Below are 17454 nucleotides of genomic sequence, written 5' to 3'. Positions count from 1 at the left end.
CCACGCTTTTTAAAACTACAATTCCCATCATTCCAATTAAGGACCGGTCCATTTATTGATTATGCAACCACCATATAAAAACCACAGAAGAAGAATGATATTGATTATGACATTCAAAACGAGGCAGTTAGCTAACTTTGTCGTCTCAGGGCTTTGAAAACAGCGTTCCACAATTAGTATTTTAGATACAAGTATCAACGTTTCTATTTAAGCGTTGATCGTCATGGTAATGTAAAACTATTCCTGTTTTACAATCGCTCTCCACCAGGTGTAGCACTTCTCTCATCGTTTAAAAACAAGAAATGGACAGTAAAGGGTCACTCTCAAAGTCGCTGTTTACTTCTAAGATCACTTTAGCACCGCCCTAAAAACCCGATTCAAATTCGACACAAACCTTCAAATAGGTATGTAATGACACATTATATAAACTCTTTATATTGTTTTATTTACATTTTAGAGGCGATAAGGTGATAAGTTGGACAGATCGAGTGAAAAAAGGCGTTTTCCCACACATCTCCTCTCCTCACAACCACACATTAGTTTCGCTCCCCCACCCGCCATTTTTAAAAAGACCCGAAGGAGCTCATTGCCTTCTTCAATCATGCAGTACCGGGCAGCGTGGAGGTCTCGGCATAAATTCTTTTTGAAAGGGGAGAAATTGTGCTTTACTTCGGTATTGACATTACAGTTGATCTGGAAGTATTACATTTTTGGGGCGCTAAAATAAGGTCAATTGTACGGACCACGGCGATGTACAAAAGTGAGTGAGTTTACGTTAGTCATATTATATTCTCCAGAAATATTGTGAGCACAAACTTCAAAGTAACGTAATAGTTTTAATGACCAAAGGGTCAAATGCCAACGTAAATAGGTCCGCTAGCTAGGTAACGTTACAGACAGTACAAATTTAGCTATTTAGCATACCCGACACTGTCAACAATGAGTTTAGATAAATATAGTAAACTTCCTCTCTGGTGTAGGCGGTGTGTGTTGTGATTAAGCAATAAGGCACATGGGGATGTGGTATATACTCCGCGTTGCGTCGTGCATAAGAACAGCTCTTAGCTGTGGTATATTGGCGATATACCACAAATCCCCGAGGTGCCTTATTGCTATTATAAACTGGTTACCAACATAATTAGAGCAGTACAAACACATGTTTTGTCATACCTGTGGTATACGGTTTGATATACCACGGCTGTCAGCCAATCAGTATTCAAGGCTCGACCCACCCAGTTTATAATCGTAGATATAGAACTGATATAAACTACAATTCCCATCATTCTAATTAAGGACCAGTCGATTTATTGATTAAATCAGCTACAGTAGCTAACTAGATAGGGATCAGTGATGGTTTAGGAAGGCCAATTTAGTTAAATGGATTTCGCTATATGCAGTAAACATTTTTTTCTATGTATTCTATTTTCAGTGTGACCTAAGGATGTCGATTGTGAAAAGTGGCTTCCTTCATCGGCAGAGTAAGTGGAGCTGTACAGCACACACATGTCAGAAACCTGTTAGCCATGCATCGTGCTTGTCATGTTTCCAACTACCAATGTAACAGGTACAGGGTGTGGTCAAGAATAAGTTTGATTTCTATACGTTTCTTCCTGATACTTCACTGAATTTCCTCATGGAGATTTTCCATATCACGATGACCTCATTGCTCTTTGACTTTGGGGCTTAAGACCTGTGTTTGCACTAAGTGCTACAATATTTTAATACAATTGATGCAGGCACTATTCTGCGGCGGTGGAAGAGAAACTGGTTTGACCTGTGGTCTGATGGGTGGCTGGTATTCTTTGATGACCAGCACCGGCGAGATATGGAGGATGGGATCCACATGAGTGGACAGCATTAACATTCGCAGTGCAACTGCATGTCAAGGTACTTGACTACATCTGTTATACTTTTCTATCCTATCCTCTCAACTAGACCTAGGATAGTTTATTTGCACCAACCCATCAATCACTTGTTCCATTCACATTTTCATTGTCAATAGATCTGAACCCACCAGAGGGCAGGAGTCAAAATGCCCTGCTCCAGATAGTCTGCAGAGACGGACGGGTCATCAGCATTTGTGGAGACAGTGCAGATGATGTTTTGTAAGACAGCTTTCCCATTGTAATCAATATTACTGTGGTTAGTTGTGTCTATATTGGATAGCCTGCTGATAAGTCATGTCAATTCTTGTTTTCCCATTGTTGTTTCAGTGCATGGACCATGGTTCTCCAGGATGCCAGAGTCAGCTCTGTGAGTTTCTACTGATCTGCCAAGACCCTCAGCCTTCATATCCCAGTCTTCTTATTGACCGTGTTAGATTAGTTAATAGGTTAGTATATTTTTTAAATTCACATTCAAAACATTCCATAGAGATTATCTATATTTTAGGTGGTCGCTCATCCTCAGATTGACTTTGCGCAGAAGATTGTTGCTTCTGCCTCTCCTCTGTATTCTGAATAAGTACATTTACATTTACATTTAAGTCATTTAGCAGACGCTCTTATCCAGAGCGACTTACAAATTGGTGCATTCACCTTATGACATCCAGTGGAACAGCCACTTTACAATAGTGCATCTAAATATTTTAAGGGGGGAGAAGGATTACTTTATCCTATCCTAGGTATTCCTTAAAGAGGTGGGGTTTCAGGTGTCTCCGGAAGGTGGTGATTGACTCCGCTGTCCTGGCGTCGTGAGGGAGTGTGTTCCACCATTGGGGAGCCAGAGCAGCGAACAGTTTTGACTGGGCTGAGCGGGAACTGTACTTCCTCAGTGGTAGGGAGGCGAGCAGGCCAGAGGTGGATGAACGCAGTGCCCTTGTTTGGGTGTAGGGCCTGATCAGAGCCTGGAGGTACTGAGGTGCCGTTCCCCTCACAGCTCCGTAGGCAAGCACCATGGTCTTGTAGCGGATGCGAGCTTCAACTGGAAGCCAGTGGAGAGAGCGGAGGAGCGGGGTGACGTGAGAGAACTTGGGAAGGTTGAACACCAGACGGGCTGCGGCGTTCTGGATGAGTTGTAGGGGTTTAATGGCACAGGCAGGGAGCCCAGCCAACAGCGAGTTGCAGTAATCCAGACGGGAGATGACAAGTGCCTGGATTAGGACCTGCGCCGCTTCCTGTGTGAGGCAGGGTCGTACTCTGCGGATGTTGTAGAGCATGAACCTACAGGAACGGGCCACCGCCTTGATGTTAGTTGAGAATGACAGGGTGTTGTCCAGGATCACGCCAAGGTTCTTAGCGCTCTGGGAGGAGGACACAATGGAGTTGTCAACCGTGATGGCGAGATCATGGAACGGGCAGTCCTTCCCCGGGAGGAAGAGCAGCTCCGTCTTGCCGAGGTTCAGCTTGAGGTGGTGATCCGTCATCCACACTGATATGTCTACCAGACATGCAGAGATGCGATTCGCCACCTGGTCATCAGAAGGGGGATAAGTACATGTGAGCCTGCTGCCTATCCTTTACATTTGTGAATATACTGTGAGCAGTCAGTGTGGCACAGTGTCTTATGCTATTTCTCTTGGAATTCTGTCTTTACATTTACACTGAACAAAAATATGAACGCAACATGCAACAATTTCAAAGATTTTACTGAGTTACAGTTAATATAAGGAAATTTGTCAATTGAAATACATTCATTAGGCCCTAATCTATAGATTTCACATGACTGGGAATACAGATATGCATCTGTTGGTCACAGATACCTTTAAAAATGTAGGGCCGTGGATCAGAAAACCAGTCAGTATCTCGTGGGATCACCATTTGCCTCATTCAGCGTGACACATCTCCTTAGCATAAAGTTGATCAGGCTGTTGATTGGCCTGTGGAATGTTGTCCTACTCTTAATGGCTGTGCAAAGTTCCTGGATATTGGCGGGAACTGAAACACGCTGTCGTACATGTCGATCCAGAGCATCCTAAACATGCTCAATGGATGACATGTCTGGTGAATGTATATAGGCCATGGAAGAACTAGGGCATTTTCAGCTTCCAGAAATTGTATACAGATCCTTGTGACATGGGGCCATGCATTATGCTGAAACATGAGGTGATGACGGCAGATGAAAGGCACGACAATGGGCCTCAGGATCTCTTCACGTTATCTCTGTGCATTGAAATGGCCATCGATGAAATTAAATTGTGGTGTTTATCCATAGCTTATGCCTGTCCATACCATAACCCCACCACCACCATGGGGCTCTCTGTTCACATCAGCAAACCGTTCGCCCACATGACGCCATAGATGCTATCTGCCATCTGCCCGGTACAGTTGAAACCGGGGTAAATCCATGGAGAGCACACTTCTCCAGCGTGCCAGTGGCCATTGACGGTGAGCATTTTCCCACTGAAATCGGTTACGACGCCAAACTGCAGTCAGGTCAAGATCCTGGTGAGGACGACAATCACGCAGATGAGCTTTCCTGAGATGGTTTCTGCTAGTTTGTGCAGGAATTCTTCGGTTGTGCAAACCCACAGTTTCATCAACTGTCTGGGGGACTGGTCTCCGATGATCCCGCAGGTGAAGAAGCCGGATGTGGAGGTCCTGGGGTTGTGTGGTTACACATGGTCTGGGGTTGTTGGACGTTTTGCCAAATTTTCTAAAACGACATGCAAGAAAAATTAACATTAAATACTCTGGTGGACATTCCTGCAGTCAGCATGCCAATTGCACGCTCCCCCAACTTCAGACATCTGTTGCATTGTGTTGTGTGACTCAACTGCACATTTTAGAGTGGCCTTTTGTCCCCAGCACAGGGTGCACCTGTGTAATGACCATGCTGTTTAATCAGCCTCTTAATATGCTACACCTGTCAGGTTATCTTGGCAAAGGAGAAATGCTCACTAACGGGGATGTAAACACATTTCTGCTCAATTTAGAAAATTTCTGGGTTCATTTATTTCTGCTCATGAAACAGGACAAACACTTGTTGCGTTTAAAAAAAATTGTTCAGTGTACTTACATTGATTTAGTGAAACCATTGTAAAGCCTTAGTTTATAATACATCTATATAACATGGTGTTTGTTATATATTGTGCTTTAGGATACATGCTCTCTAGTTACGGTGGTGGTGGTGGTGGTGGTGGTGGTGGTGGTGGTGGTGGTGGTGGTGGTACTCCCATAGTGACAGGTAATTTCTGCCTTTCCAATAGGTTTATGTCCCGGACACTTATGGAGGCTATGCCCCAGCTCCTCCTCATGGCACACAGATCATTTATTCAGCAGATGGGCAGCCTAATGCGGTTGTATACCCCTATCAGTACCAAGGTACGCACTGGGTGAATGCCCACTTTTAAGTCTGCAAGGTTACATTGATAATTACATTGATTTAAATGTTTCTTCATTCTTTTAATGGATGTTATCTTTCAGTTACTATTTTAGCAATATAGAAGTTTTCACCATTCTAACCGCAGTTCATATTTCCCACCATGGTTTGTAGGAGCATATCCTATGAGGGATCCACAAGGAATGGACCAGGTTATTGTTCACGAGCGTCAACGTGATGATGGAGGAGACGTGGCTCTCAGTATGCTCGCTGGAGCTGTGACTCTGGATTGGATATTGGGTCTCCGTTTGTCTTCTAGTGTCTTCATTGGAACAGTTTACAACGATACCTATCCCTAACTGACACGCACCATTCCCACATTTTTGCAGCACTGCAGCTGCATTTCTGTAGCCATGTGACTGAGATGGAGGAGTTACATGTATATGATGGTTGGGCTATGTTCACCTATGAGGTTTGATTGTGATGTGCCAGTAAATTACTCCTTTTGTGCCCTTACCAAAGCTTTTGATGTATATTAACGCTGTAGCGCTTTCTATTAGGCACAGTAGCTATTTTGCAGCTTGCCTTTTTTTGTTTGAAGAAACACAAATTATGTGATATTTTATGCACATCTGAAGAGAAGGTTTTGATATATTTAAACTTATTTTTATCCTTTTCAGGTCTCGCAAATGTAAATTATTCTAACTGATGCCTTATATAGAAGAGTGGTCATTAAGAGTGGGACTAGAGTTTTATTGGAACATGCCTGAGCTTGTAAAATCCTGATTCTTCACTTTACACATCTGTCTTAAATCCAATGTCCTTTTGAGGCTTTTCACTCATTTTTAATCTACTTTGCATTTGAGATTTCACTTGCCTTTATTTGGTTATTGTCATTCCTTGAACATAGAAGGATATTGGATATTTTTGGAAGTGAATCTAGGATTTATGCTCTAGGATTATTGCTTGGTTTTCATATTATTTCATTGTCAACTGTTGAACCATGTCTTTTGTTTTATCTCACCTCATGTGAGAGGTGAGGAGGAGATGCATGTGTAAACTAGAGTATGCACAAACATCCAGGCTAATCTTACATTTAAAGCTGCTACAACAGAGAACTGAATGATACTCCTTGACATTTCAATTGTTTTGACTTTACGCCACTCCTAAAATCATTTTTAAATATGTCTATTTTTTATGTTAATGATATTTATTGAGTCATTACATTATGTGCTCTTTGTTTAACTGGATATGTTAATTAGGTAACATGTGAGTGGCCTCTATTTGTCGCTGAACACATCAGCCACTGGTTTTTCACCTTTTATATTCAATTTCAAAGTCTTATTTAACTCTTACACCACCTTGTACAGACATTTGGAATACTAGATTGTGTTTCCTTTTTAGACATGAACATTGTATACAATAATTGATAACAGATTATATTTATTTGATATCAAAAGAAGTAGAGCTTTATGGGGCAAACTGCTTTCATGTAATCACAAAACCATTATACCTTACATTTCAAATGGAAAATATTTTGTTATGCAGAATTAATGCAGTGTTTATTGCTCTTTAGCGGTTGTATGACATTTTAACAATTTACTTATTAAATTATTAAATCCACATGAATTCACTATGGAAACTATTTGTGAATCCTAGCAACGTCTGAGTTTCACCTTGGCTCAAGGGGAGCCGCTTGATGTCACATGGTGTTTGAAAAAGGAATCACTTTTAACCATGATATGCTCTTAACATAGTCCAGAGCAAATTAATAACAGTGCCAGTTAGTATGAAATGTAGACTACTTCATACACACATTCCATAGATTATTTACACATTTTGGCATGACAGTGCCTTGTATGTTGGGTCTCTGGGCAAACCGCTTGTCTCAACACCGTTCCCTGGTATTTCGCACCACTGTTAATATCAGAATATTACTCTCTTATGCGTTGTGGTCACATCCCAGTGTTTTGTGAATGACTCGCTATATCAGGGGTGTCAAATCAGGGTGGGACACATTGTCTCCAATGACGTCCGGAGGTACGCATTGAAAAGTGATGTATTTCCTTGCAAATAAATGGTCATCTTGCCATAATTTTCACATATTCAATGCTCTCTGTCTAGCTTTCATTTTGGTGATTAGAAGGCCAGCATCCCGGAGTTGCCTCTTCACTGTTGACATTGGTGTTTTGCGGGTACTATTTAATGAAGCTGCCAGTTGAAGACTTGTGAGGCATCTGTTTCTCAAACTTGACACTAATGTACTTGTCCTCTTGCTCAGTTGTGCGTCGGGGCCTCCCACTCCTCTTTCTATTCTGGTTAGAGCCAGTTTGCACTGTTCTGTGAAGGGAGTAGTACACAGAGTTGTACGAGATCTTCAGTTTCTTGGCAATTTCTTGCATGGAATAGCCTTCATTTCTCAGAACATGAATAGACTGACGAGTTTCAGAAGAAAGTTATTTGTTTCTGGCCATTGTGAGCCTGTAATTGAACCCACAAATGCTGATGCTTCAGATACTCAACTAGTCTAAAGGCCAGTTTTATTGCTTCTTTAATCAGACAACAGTTTTCAGCTGTGCTAACATAATTGCAAAAGGGTTTTCTAATGATCAATTAGCCTTTTAAAATTATAAACTTGGAATAGCTAACACAACGTGCCATTGGAACACAGGAGTGATGGTTGGTATTCCATTTTATGGAATGCTATGTAGGTATTCCATTTTAAAAATCTGCCGTTTCCAGCTACAATAGTCATTTACAACATTAACAATGTCTACACTGTATTTCTGATCAATTTGATGTTATTTTAAATGGACAAAAAGTGCTTTTCTTTCAAAAACAAGAAAATTGAAAAGTGACCCTAAACTTTTGAACGGTAGTGTATTGAAATATACAGCCATCCAAAGATGTGTAAAGTAAAACCAAACATCAGTAATTTCAATAAGTAATATTTTTATTTACATATACACCAAGATTAGAACAACTGGATACCTCTGGAACATCCCAGAAAAAAACCTGAATATATATTTCAAGGAAACCCCACAGCCATAGATGTTAACAGTATTTTCAAAAGAAAACATAATGACCATTCTTCTTTTATGAAGAAAAACCCCTCCCTTCTCAGCATTGTTCAACACTAGACTAATCTCATCCCAGTGACCAGACAATATTTGTGAACAGCTCAAATGAGAATGAATGACTATACTGTACATTGAGATTTATAGCATTTGTGTTTTTTAAGTCAGAGGTTATAGAAAGAACTGTATACAATCATAAGTAAGTAACTGTCTGAATATGTGTCTCTTTCATAGGGTGTCTGAAGTTTCATCGGCTTTAGTAGTAAGTGAGAGAGGATATACATTGATTCTCTTTCAAGGCACAACTTGTACAAAACATTTGAAGTGGGCAAAAATGTATTAAGTACAATTGAAGGGGTACAGGTTAAAAAAATGACCAAACATTATTGCACACTCAATTACCGATTCATCTTTCAGATCAATCATTGGGTTTTATTTAATTATAACATAGCCCCACCCACCCATCCCAAAGTACTTTTACTTGCTGTTGAACAGCAAGGAACTCAAACTAACGCCTTCTTTCAAAAACAGCCTACAGCAAAATAATATGAATATTGTACAAAAAAGACAATGAAAGGAAGTTGAAATCAAATTAAAGTTGCTGATATTTAATCATGATATGGTCCGCTTCAATGAGTGCTACTCCACCAACAGAGTGAACGTTACAGACTTAGGCCTTCTTGGATACAACATGAATAAATAAATAAAAACTTAACTCGGTCCTAGTTAAAGTTCAAGTTTAACTAGGTCCTAGTCAAGTAAACTAACTAGGTCCTAACACCATACAGTACAACAAAACCTGCAATCCTCATCTATCTTGTTAAGTCTTAAATGTACTTCAAGGAGTAAAGGCCTTTTGGAGGAGTTGCTGTAATGCACCATGACATGCATTGTTAGTTTGATGCCATCAAGGCAAAAACAGACAGCATAAACTATGAATACATTGCTTGAATCCATATTCTTTGAGACCATCACCATCTTAAACATTAGTCAATCTTATCTGGCTTCGTAAAAAAAAGAAAAAAGTAATGTACTATGCGTATGTATTAGCAGAATAAGCAAACAAGTCAACATACATGAAACCCCTTTGTAACTTGGAGAGAAAGTAGAGTAGTAAATACAAGCCTGAGAACCAGTGGAGGAAAAGGACAAGAGAAAGGAAAGTTGGGTTTGCATTCTCTGGTTGAGTGTTAGCCTTCCTGACCAAAGTCCTCTGTGAACTTCTTGAGTTTATCCAAGTCCTGCTCGTTCACGGTTGGCTTGGTGTTGTGCAGTGACCTCAGCATATCAGCCTGTAAACAGCACATCACAAAGGTCAATTAGTAGGGCTGGGACGATACCAGTATCTCTATATTTTTGCAAAAATGAAAATGCGAAGCAGATCAAACAATCTTTGTTTGGATATTAAAAACCTGGTGTATGTACAATATAGTGTGATATAGCTTGGAACATAACTAAAATGTGACTCTGGATGACAACATAATGATGTTTGTTCCCAACATTAGGGCTGTTTCCCCCCAAAAAAAGTTACATCCGCTTCATGTTTTGTTTCCTTGCCACGATACTAACGAGAATCGCAACACAGGTATCATCCCAGTCCAATCAGTTAGCATCACATACTTGTTCCCTTATATTCAAAAAAATATATGTTTTTGGGGTTCTTCTCACCATGCAAACAACAGGCTCCATGAGTTTCTCCCCATTAACATCCATCCAGGTCATCTCTATGGCGTCTGGATCTCCTGGTGAGCATGGGGTCAGGAGGTCGTCTACCACGAGGTTGGGATGGTTCCATGACGATCCTTGGACCTGGGTGTATGCAGGAGAAGACATGGACGGAACTGGATTTGTGATTACTGACGTTTCATTGACAGAGCATTCAATGCTTCCTTCAAAACTATTAGATGCTGAAAATTAAATCAATTAAGATTTGCTGCACTTAGTTGAGCCCCGCCTCTGTTGAATGTCACTTACCCGTTTGAAGTGAGTGGCCGACTGCACTTTCCTGACTGGCTGCATGAGGGCGTCCCTCACGATGACGCTGATGTCAGCTCCAGAGTAGCCTTCCGTCTTCTTACCAAGGGTCACATAGTCTGATTCAATGAGCTCACTGGGGGTGGAGCCTAGATGTAGCTTGAACATGAAGGAGCGGGCGTGCTCCTCAGGCAGAGGGATGTAGATCCGCTTCTCAAACCTGAGGCACAGAAACACGACAGCTGTGATATCTGATACGGGAATGACATATGGTGATGCAGCAAGTGACAGGAGGGAATCTCATTCTTTAGTTCTAATCTTTAACAATCTGTCTAACAAGAGTCAATGGGTAAATATCCAAGGAATAATACATCTTTACAATAAGATAAAGGACTTGAGATCATCAAAAGATACATATACACAGACCTTCTCCTAATAGCAGAGTCCAATGTCCAGGGGATGTTTGTGGCTCCTAGAACCAGGACTCCATCATTGTCATTTCCAACACCTGGGAGAAGAGAGAGAAAACACTTTAAAATAGACAGCTGGTCCAGTCAAATGGAAAGCCAAAAAATGTGTAGTTTAGTTGTTTTGGTGATACCTTAGAAAGAAAAAGGTTCAATGCTAAACAACACAGTGGACGAAGCAGTTGTGTCACTACTCAAGGTTCAAGGTAAAAAGGATCTGAGGCCAAGCTTTGCGTAAACTCTCACCCTGCATCTGGACCAGGAACTCAGTCTTGATGCGGCGGGCTGCTTCACTCTCGTTCTCACTCCTGGAGCCACACAGAGAGTCTATCTCATCGATGAAGATGATGGAGGGCTTGTTCTCCCTGGCTAGGCTAAACAGATTCTTCACCAACCTGATGACAGAAAGAGTGGCGGCAAGTAAATAGGAGACCAATGGATGGTGAAGAATGAAGAGGATAGAGATGGGTATGTATGAGCAATATCCTTCAAATACTATTTTGATTTGATTGCATAGCCCATCCTCTTTGCCCCATCACTCACTTTTCACTTTCCCCCAGCCACTTTGACACCAGGTCAGATGAGGAGATAGAGAAGAAGGTGGAGTTGTTGGCTTCTGTGGCCACAGCCTTGGCCAGGTAAGACTTTCCTGTACCAGGAGGGCCAAAGAGCAAGATCCCTCTCCATGGAGTCCGCTTTCCTGGACACCAAAGACAAACATACTCATGTATTCTTTAATTACATGACTTCTATAGTTAATACTATCCAAGACTAAAACAATTTACTCTTCAGATGCATTGCTGCAAGTCACAATACATGCGTTATTATCTAGAATGTTATGTGTTGATTGAATTACATAATCCATACCTGTGAAGAGGTGAGGAAATTTGATGGGCAAGATGACAGCTTCTTTAAGGGCCTCTTTTGCACCCTCAAGCCCAGCTACGTCACTCCACTTGATGTTTGGCTTTTCCATGACAATGGCACCTGTAAGACATATAGTAGATAGATAGAAGTGGGTGAAATGTAGTATGACATTTTTCATACAAATCAAATGCAGATTCAGTGTCAAAAGGCAACATCAAAGCTTGTATGAGCCTCACAAAAAATGCTGAAAAGGGAAGTAGCTGATGCTATAACTCACCCGAGAGTTGATTTTGGAACTTTTTTTTCTCTGGGTCACCTTCACCTTCATCACTCTCATTCCTGCAAAAGAAAAAGCAAAGTCGTTTTGACCTCACTGTACTGATAAGGAGGCAACACAAAAATTATATAAACAGTCCAAAAGACTAAAGAATCAGAACCAAACGAAGGATTGGTGAGGATTATAACGCATCTCAGGATTCATTATGCTCACTTAGGGCTGTTGTGGTGACCATAGTACCGCCACATTGGCAATCATGAGTCATGACCGCAGTAAATCTCCTTTTATGACTGCACATTTTATGGTAGTACTCAACATGCTAACTACACCGTATATACAACATTAGTGGATTTGGCTATTTGGACCACACCCGTTGCTGACAGGTATATAAAATCGAGCACACCGCCATGCAATCTCCATAGACAAACATTGGCAGTAGAATGGCCTTACTGGAGAGCTCAATGACTTTCAACGTGGCACCGTCATAGGATGCCACCTTTCCAACAAGCTAGTTTGTCAATTTCTGCCCTGCTAGAGCTGCCCCGCTCAACTGTAAGTGCTGTTATTGTGAAGTGGAAACGTCTAAGACCAACAACGCCTCAGCCGCGAAGTGGTAGGCCACACAAGCTCATACAATGGGAACGCCGAGTGATGAAGCGTTTAACTCGTAAAAATCGCATGTCCTCGGTTGCAACACTCACTACTGAGTTCCAAACTGTCTCTGGAAAAAAAACATCAGCACAATAACTGTTCGTCAGGAGCTTCATGAAGTGGGCTTCCATGGCCACACACAAGCCTATGACCACCATGCGCAATGCCAAGTGTCGGCTGGAGTGGTGTAAAGCTCGCCGCCATTGGACTCTGGAGCAGTGGAAACGCATTCTCTGGAGTGATGAATCATGCTTCACCATCTGGCAGTTCGACAGATGAATCTCGGTTTGGCAGACGCCAAGAGAACACTACCTGCCCCAATACTTAATGCCAACTTTAAAGTTTGGTGTAGGAGGAATAATGGTCTGGGGTTGTTTTTCATGGTTCGGGCTAGGTCCCTTAGTTCCAGTTGAGGGAAATCTTAATGCTACAGTATACAATGACATTCTAGATGATTCTGTGCTTCCAACTTTGTGGCAACAGTTTGGGGAAGGCCCTTTCCTGTTTCAGCATGACAATGCTTCCGTGCACAAAGCAAGGTCCATACAGAAATGGTTTGTCAAAATCAGTGTGGAAGAACTTGACTGGCCTGCAGAGCCCTGACCTCAACCCCATCGAACACCTTCGAGATGAATTGGTACACCGACTGCGCGCCAGGCCTAATCACCCAACATTAGTGCCCGACCTGGTTGAATGGAAGCAAGTCCCCGCAGCAATTTTCCAACATCTAGTAGAAACCCTTCCCAGAAGAGGAGAGGCTGTTATAGTAGCAAACGAATGCCCATGATTTTGGAATGAGATGTTCGACAAGCAGGTGTCCACATACTTCCAACAGGGGTTGATGCGTGGAGTGAAATAAGTGTTCTCTTATTTCCCAGCTGCTCATATCAAGCACATGCTCGATATTAAAACCAAAGTAGCCTACAAAATGAACCGTTGGGAAAGCGTGCGGCCTATGTTCGCCATGTCTTTTTTCCCCTTTTTCTGCCCATTTGAAAATGTGCCATTCTAAATCAAAACTAGTTTTACATATTAGTAAAGACAAGATTACATTGTAGGCCAGTAGACCAACTCATATTCTGTTCTTCTGAAATACATTTACTTCATATGATATTGTTTCTTTAAACCTGACTAAAATAAATAATGGATTTATTGTATATTAAGTTGATGTATTATACTTTAAAAAAAAATGTTTAAGTAGATGTTACAAAAGCACACATCTGTGGCTTGTATGCAATGGAGGCCTGGAAATGCTAATCCTATGTTAATTAACGGCCAATTACCGTGAGACCGGCAGACTTTTGCACGACAATAACCGGCTGACATAATTTCATGACCACCACAGCCCTATTCACCCTTTGTCATCAGACCCAGACTCTTTGACAGGCTTGGCTGGAGGAGCCTTCTCCTTCTTCTTAAGGTATTCCTTCAGCTTCTCTGCTCGGTCCAGGTACTCTGCACACTTTGCCCTGATGCTTTGCTTGGCCTTGTCTCCCTGGGCCTCATCTATAGGAAAAGGAAATGGACCACAGGTTGTCACATCACATTATGCCCTAAGTCACCTCACACGGCATTTAATGTGAAAGTGAATTTTTTTTTTAAAACAGTTTCTTTAATAAATGATTTATGTTTACCCAGAGGTCCTCCTGTGGTCATTCCAATTTCATTCCAAACTTTAAGATCACTTTAAGATCAAAGGTGAACACATACACTCACCGGCCAGTTTATTAGGTTCACCACCCCATTCACAAAAATGGTTTGCTCCTACAGACAGTGATTGTCGTGGCTTTCTATATAAAGCAGGCAGACACACATTGAGGCATTCAGTTAGTTTGATTGAACGTAAGAATGGGCAAAACTGGGCCTCCTGGGTGGCACAGTGCTAGCTGTGCCACCAAAGACTCTGGGTTCGCGCCCAGGCTCTGTCACAGCTGGCCGCGACCGGGAGGTCCGTGGGGCGACGCACAATTGGCCTAGCATCGTCCGGGTTAGGGAGGGTTTGGCCGGTAGGGATATCCTTATCTCATCACGCACTAGCGACTCCTGTGGTGGGCCGTGCGCAGTGCACGCTAACCAGGTCGCCAGGTGCTTCCTCCGACACATTGGTGCGGCTGGCTTCCGGGTTAGATGCGCGCTGTGTTAATAAGCAGTGCGGCTTGGTTGGGTTGTGTTTCGGAGGACGCATGGCTTTCGATCTTCGTCTCTCCCGAGCCTGTACGGGAGTTGTAGCGATGAGACAAGATCGTAACTACTAACAATTGGATACCACGAAATCGGGGAGAAAAAGGGGGTAAAATTAAAATAAAAAGAATGGGCAAAACTAGTGATCTAAGGAACTTTCAGCGTGGTGTTATTGGTGTATGATCATCGGTGTCAGGCATGCCGGACCCAGCATTTCAGAAGCGACCGCCCTGCTGGGCTTTTCACGCACGACAGTGCAGGTTAACCGAGAATAGTGCGACAAACAAAAAACATCCAGTGGCAGTCCTGTGGACTAAAACCGCTTGTTGATGAGAGACGTTGAAGGAGAATGGCAAGAATTGTGCAAGCTAACAGGAGGGCCACAAACAGACAAATAACAGCGCAGTGCAAAAGTGGTGTGCAGTCTCTGGTGGCATCTCGGAACACACAACTCGTCAATCTTTGTCACGGATGGGCCATTGCAGCAGACCACCACAGAGGGTTCCACTCCTACCAGCTAAAAACAAGAAGAAGCGTATCCAGTGGGCACGTGATCACCAACACGACAATTGAGTAGTGGAAAAACACTGCTTGAAACATGACATCACGTTCAGTTTACTTGAGTGGCCTGCACAGTCCCCAGACGTCAACCCAATAGAGCATCTTTGAGATTAGATGGAATGGGCTGTTCGCAGCATGAATGTACCCATCTAGACCGAGTCGGACACTCCTTTGCCTCCAGAACAGCCTGAATTATTTGGGGAATTCTACAAGGTGTCGGAAATGTTCCACAGGGATGTTAGTCCATGGTGACGCAAAGTCCAATCTGCAGCAACTGCATGATGCCATCGCGTCAGCATGGATCAACATTCTTGTGGAACATTTCCAACACCTTGTAGAATTCCCTGAATAATTCAGGCTGTTCTGAAGGCAAAGGGGGGTCCGAACCAATACTAGATGGGTGTACCTAATAAACTGGCATGTGTGTATATTACCAAATTAAAGTGAATAGAATAACAATGTATGTGTATGTTCTGTGTTTGCAGTGTATTTCTCAAATTAAGACTTGTAAACAGCAAGTGGAGATATAAGACAACTCACACTTCACAACATGAAGGAAGTACTGAATAGAATGTTGGTACAACCGGAGAGCTTCCTCATAGTTTTTAGCTTTGTCCTCCTCTGCAGCCTTGCTTGCAAGATCTATGGCTTTCTGTAACACAATGCATGGGCAATGTTATAGAAGAGCCATAACAAAAGAGGGAAGGGCATTAGCATGACATCTTGTTCTGCCAGATATCATCACAATGTCACAATGAAATGAGTAAATAATTAAACATTTCTCACACACGCGTCAAGAGACATATTTACTAGACAAATCTAAGCATTAACGCCATCCGAAACAGTAGACTTGAATACAGTGTTAGCTAGCAAGCCTAGCTAGCCGGCTAATTTCGTTTGTTGTTGTCCCTGGCTGGACACTCACTCACCTGTAAATTGTTATTAGCCATGGTTGCTGGATACGTACAATTGCCAAATTTTTTTTACTCTAGTCTCAATAGATCAACGTACAATAGCTACAACACGACGTTATTAGCTCTGGTTAGTGTTTTGTTATCATTTTGGTGAAATCTTCAATTGTTCTGAATCTCTTCCGCATCAAGATGTCGAGTGTCACTTCCGCCTATGGATGTACACGTGACAGCAACAGAAAGGAGACGAGAAAAGCTTTTTCTGACCCTTTACTGTCAATTTCATAGCCTATTTTTATCTGTACTTTGAAATTCTGATTAACAAACCATAAACATGTATGTGCATTGTATATGCTAGAAATAAGGTTACCAAGATCAGACAGATTTGCAAGGATTCTGTTTCTTGGTGAGTACAGTAAATCGAATCAAATTTTATTGGCCACATACACATGTTTAGCAATGTCATTGCGGGTGTAATGAAATTCTTGTGTTTCTAGCTTCAACCATGCAGTAATATCTAACAATTTCACAACACACACAAATCAAAGTAAAGGAATTGAGAATATATGAAAGAGCACTGTCAGAGCAGCATAGACTAAAATACAGTATAATATAATACAGTATATGCAAATGAGATGGGTATTGCAAAATATGTTAACATTATTAAAGTGGCTAGTGTTCTATTTATTAAAGTGGCCAGTGATTTCAAGTCTGTATATAGGCAGCAGCCTCTAATGTGCTAGTGATGGCTATTTAACAGTCTGATGATTTTGAGATAGCTTGGATCGAGAGACTGAAAAACATCTGTGATGCACCTGTACAGACCTCGCCTTCTGGATGATAGCAGGGTGAATAGGCAATGACTCGGGTGGTTGTTGTTATTGAGCTTTTTGGCCTTCCTGTGACATCGGGTGCTGCAGGTGTCCTGGAGGGCAGGTAGTTTGCCCGCGGTGATGCGTTGGGCAGACTGCACCAAACCCCTGGAGAACCCTGTGGTTGCGGGCGGTACAGTTACCGTACCAGGCCGTGATACAGCCCGACAAGATGCTCTCAATTGTGCATCTGTAAAAGTTTGAGGGTTATAGGTGCCAAGCCAAATTTCTTCAGCCTCCTGAGGTTGTGTGGGTGGATCATTTCAGTTTGTCAGTGATGTGTACGCCGAGGAACTTGAAGCTTTCTACCTTCTCTGCTGCGATCTCGTCAATGTGGATAGGGGGATGCTCCCTCTG

At 42.2% G+C, this 17454-nt stretch overlaps 1 protein-coding gene and 1 pseudogene across 1 annotated transcript; one reads left to right on the top strand and one right to left on the bottom strand.

Moving 5' to 3' along the window:
- Window positions 1-84: 84 nt before the first annotated feature.
- Window positions 85-6879, top strand: LOC118390689 (pleckstrin homology domain-containing family B member 2-like; annotated as a pseudogene).
- Window positions 6880-8194: 1315 nt separating this feature from the next.
- On the bottom strand, window positions 8195-16456 carry LOC118390606 (vacuolar protein sorting-associated protein 4B-like). Its single transcript, XM_035781321.2, has 11 exons — window positions 16244-16456; window positions 15855-15966; window positions 13928-14078; window positions 11922-11983; window positions 11645-11764; window positions 11321-11477; window positions 11024-11172; window positions 10737-10818; window positions 10311-10530; window positions 10005-10145; window positions 8195-9628 (listed from the first exon to the last, which is right to left on the bottom strand). The coding sequence occupies exons 1-11, from the start codon at window positions 16262-16264 to the stop codon at window positions 9527-9529; spliced, it is 1317 nt and encodes a 438-aa protein (XP_035637214.1). The 5' UTR covers window positions 16265-16456; the 3' UTR covers window positions 8195-9526.
- Between the last annotated feature and the right edge of the window lie 998 nt (window positions 16457-17454).

The sequence above is a fragment of the Oncorhynchus keta genome, chromosome 1, assembly GCF_023373465.1.
Source record: "Oncorhynchus keta strain PuntledgeMale-10-30-2019 chromosome 1, Oket_V2, whole genome shotgun sequence".
NCBI classification, from domain to species: Eukaryota; Metazoa; Chordata; class Actinopteri; order Salmoniformes; family Salmonidae; genus Oncorhynchus; species Oncorhynchus keta.
The sequence above is the reverse complement of the archived record's forward strand: the minus strand, read 5'-3'. Positions and strand labels throughout refer to the sequence as shown.

Bases quoted from the DNA above. Each gene is read 5' to 3' on its own strand.
- LOC118390606 (XM_035781321.2), bottom strand. From the start codon at position 16,264: ATGGCTAATAACAATTTACAG. The intron at 15,967-16,243 runs GTGAGTGAGTGT...ATTGTGTTACAG, and splicing joins TGGCTAATAACAATTTACAG to AAAGCCATAGATCTTGCAAG. The intron at 10,531-10,736 runs GTCTGTGTATAT...TCTGTGCCTCAG, and splicing joins GACTCTGCTATTAGGAGAAG to GTTTGAGAAGCGGATCTACA.